This window comes from Octopus bimaculoides, chromosome 13 (genome assembly GCF_001194135.2).
Source record: "Octopus bimaculoides isolate UCB-OBI-ISO-001 chromosome 13, ASM119413v2, whole genome shotgun sequence".
NCBI classification, from domain to species: domain Eukaryota; kingdom Metazoa; phylum Mollusca; class Cephalopoda; order Octopoda; family Octopodidae; genus Octopus; species Octopus bimaculoides.
In genome coordinates this window covers 59,428,448-59,431,804 of record NC_068993.1, presented here as the reverse complement: position 1 = coordinate 59,431,804, position 3,357 = coordinate 59,428,448, and the positions used below count along the sequence as shown (strand labels likewise).

Below are 3,357 nucleotides of genomic sequence, written 5' to 3'. Positions count from 1 at the left end.
GCCTGACTGGCTCCTGTAGGATTTTCGAGCGAGATCGTTGCCAGTGCCCCTGGACTGGCTTGTGCGGGTGGCACATAAAAGACACCATTTCGAGCGTGGCCGTTTTCGTGCGGGTGACACGTAAAAGCACCCACTACACTCTCTGAGTGGTTGGCGTTAGGAAGGGCATCCAGCTGTAGAAACTCTGCCAAATCAGACTGGAGCCTGGTGTTGCCATCCGGTTTCACCAGTCCTCAGTCAAATCGTCCAACCCATGCTAGCATGGAAAGCAGACGTTAAACGATGATGATGATGATGATGATTATTTATTTGTCTAGGAGATAATACTCAGCTGGTGAGTCCAAAATATAGAGGACTCATACACAGAATGTACACACACACACACACATTATATGCAAGGCCATGTATGAGCCTGTATTGGGCTTCTCCACCTGCCAGAAATAACAGCCAAATCTGTCTCCACTAATAATCTATTTTTTCAGAAAGTGGCAGGACACACAGTACATGTTGTCCAATTATTGTGGTCCCTGAATAAAAGGCAAGATATTCATGACTGGAATATCTGAACTAGGGGACTGACATGGGTATTTAAAAAATTTTAAATAACAACAACTTAGAGAACAAAAGAACTTAAATCAATCACATTCATTCTCACCTGCTATATCATTTCCATTGTTATTTCTAGCATTGCCACCTGGATTTCCATTTGGTAGTGCCATACCTGGTCCTCCATTTTCTTCGTTTTCACCTTACAAGAAATATATAAAAAAGTATCATAAACAGTAACATATAAGATACAACGTGAATATATCTTCACTCAAGATAAATTTCATGCAAACATTGCCAATTTAACACAGAACTTGTCCAAGAGACATTTCTATAGATTTTTTTGGTAATTCCATTTGACCTTCATCAAGTTTGGATATTGATCCTGTGAATTCTTCCCTCTGCCATACTCCATCCTTAACACCTCTCATATCCTGCTACCACACTCAATGCGCTCACACATCTTCTGTAGCAATCCATCCAATTATTCCCATATATCTCACCTTCACTTGCTACACTCACCTCCCCCCTATCTTTAACCATTTCTCCTCACACTTTTACATTAAATCCCTCTCTATCTTCCTTGCTCACTCAACCTGTCCATTCCTCTTCCCCCCCCCCACTGTACTTTGAAGGAGTAACCCTGACATATACACCAACATCACATTTAAGAGTACCCTTCAATCATTGGACAATAAACTATGCTTGTGAAGACATGTTGAGGCAAGTGAAATCGCTGTCATGGCTGATGCCAGTACCGCCTGATTGGCCCTCATGCCAGTGGTACGTAAAAGCACCTACTACATACTCAGACTGGTTGGTGTTAGGAAGGGCATTCAGCTGTAGAAACCATGCCAAATTAGGCAATGGAGCCTAGTGCATTCCCCTGGTTTGCCAGCTCCCATCAAACTATCCAACTCATGCCAACATGGTAAATGGACTTTAAATGAAGATGAAATATTTTGCAATATGGCCTGGAGAATGATATTTCTTGCATCTCACACTCAAGCCTGCCAATCCTGAAAGAAGCTCATAAGATGTTGCAGTCTAATTTGAATAAAGAGGACGCGAAGAACCACCATTGAAGGTAAGATTGTGGGTTTTGATAAAGGCAAAGGGTGGCCATTTTGCATGATAAATAAATAAAACCATACAGATATATAAACATATATCTACACGCACACACAAATCTGTATATATGTGTGTGTGTGTGCAAAACATTGTCTTGACGTCACTTAATGGTTGCAAATGAACGTTATCATACAAGCAATGATGTTTGTCTTTAGTCATCTGAGAAAAATGTCTGGCCATGGAAAGATATTATCTTACATACAAATACACTTTCTCTCTCTCTCTCTCTCTCTCTCACACACACACATTTACTCACAAGGCAACATATGAGCCATCATAGGGTTTCTCCACCCGCCAGAAATAACAGCCAAATCTGTCTCTAATTATAATGCATTCTCCTTAGAAAGTGGCAGGATACACAATATAGGTTACCCAAAAATTACAGCTTCTGAATAAAAGACAAGATGGTCATGACTGGAATATCATTGATCTCATATCTAATGAATTAGGGGACCGACATGGGTATTAAAAAAATTTAAATAACAACAACTTAGAGAACAAAAGAACTTAAATCAATCACATTCATTCTCACCTGCTATATCATTTCCATTGTTATTTCTAGCATTGCCACCTGGATTTCCATTTAGTAGTGCCATACCTGGTCCTCCATTTTCTTCATTTTCACCTTACAAGAAATATAAAAAAAAGTATCATAAACAGTAACATATAAGATACAATGTGGATATATCTTCACTCATGATGAACTTCATGCAAACATTGCCAATTTAACATAGAACTTGTCCAAGAGACATTTCTATAGATTTTTTTGGTAATTCCATTTGACCTTCATCAAGTTTGGATATTGATCCTGTGAATTCTTCCCTCTGCCATACTCCATCCTTAACACCTCCCATATAATGCTACCACACTCAATGCGCATCTTCTGTAGCAATCCCTCCAACCATTCCCATATATCTCACCTTCACTTGCTACCCTCACCTCTCCCCTACCTTTAACCATTTCTGCTCACACTTTTATGTAAAATCCCTCTCTATCATCCTTGCCCACTCAACCTGTCCATTCCTCTGCCCCACTTATATTCCCTCCCACTGTACTTTGAGGGTGTACCCCCTGCCAGATATTTCACCAACGTCTTGCTCTCTCTCTCTTTCCCTAACTTTTTCTCTAATCCTCTCTCACTCTTTTCTCTAATAACACTCCCTACTAATTGTCAAGGAATCTTAGTCTTGCAAGTTACTGTATGAACCCTCCAACATTGTTGCCAAGTAAAAAGCGCTAGTGCCAGGATTACAAGAAAAGAATCCTGTTCCTTTTGTAAAGTGGTTGGTGTTAGGAAGGGCATTCAGCTGTAGAAACCATGCCAAACTAGGCAATAGAGCCTAGTGCATTCCCCTGGTTTGCCAGCTCCCATCAAACTATCCAACTCATGCCAACATGGTAAATGGACTTTAAATGAAGATGAAATATTTTGCAATATGGCCTGGAGAATGATATTTCTTGCATCTCACACTCAAGCCTGCCAATCCTGAAAGAAGCTCATAAGATGTTGCAGTCCAATTTGCATAAAGAGGACGCGAAGAACCACCATTGAAGGTAAGATTGTGGGTTTTGATAAAGGCAAAGGGTGGCCATTTTGCATGATAAATAAATACCATTATTTTGCTGCATGTCTTCTGTAGTTCCTTGAACTTGAGAATCTAGGAAGAAATATAAAAAAAA

At 40.0% G+C, this 3,357-nt stretch overlaps 1 protein-coding gene across 1 annotated transcript in view; it reads right to left on the bottom strand.

Annotated features, from left to right (window-relative positions):
- Window positions 1-3,331, bottom strand: part of LOC106867219 (N66 matrix protein) — a 16,406-nt gene extending 13,075 nt beyond the window's left edge. Inside the window, exons 1-3 of the mRNA XM_014912026.2 lie at window positions 3,291-3,331; window positions 2,210-2,302; window positions 656-748 (exon numbers count right to left, since the gene is read on the bottom strand). Of these exons, the coding sequence (XP_014767512.1) occupies window positions 656-748; window positions 2,210-2,302; window positions 3,291-3,306 (202 nt within the window). The 5' untranslated portion in view covers window positions 3,307-3,331. The remainder of the gene's footprint in view (window positions 1-655; window positions 749-2,209; window positions 2,303-3,290) is intronic.
- Window positions 3,332-3,357: the final 26 nt, after the last annotated feature.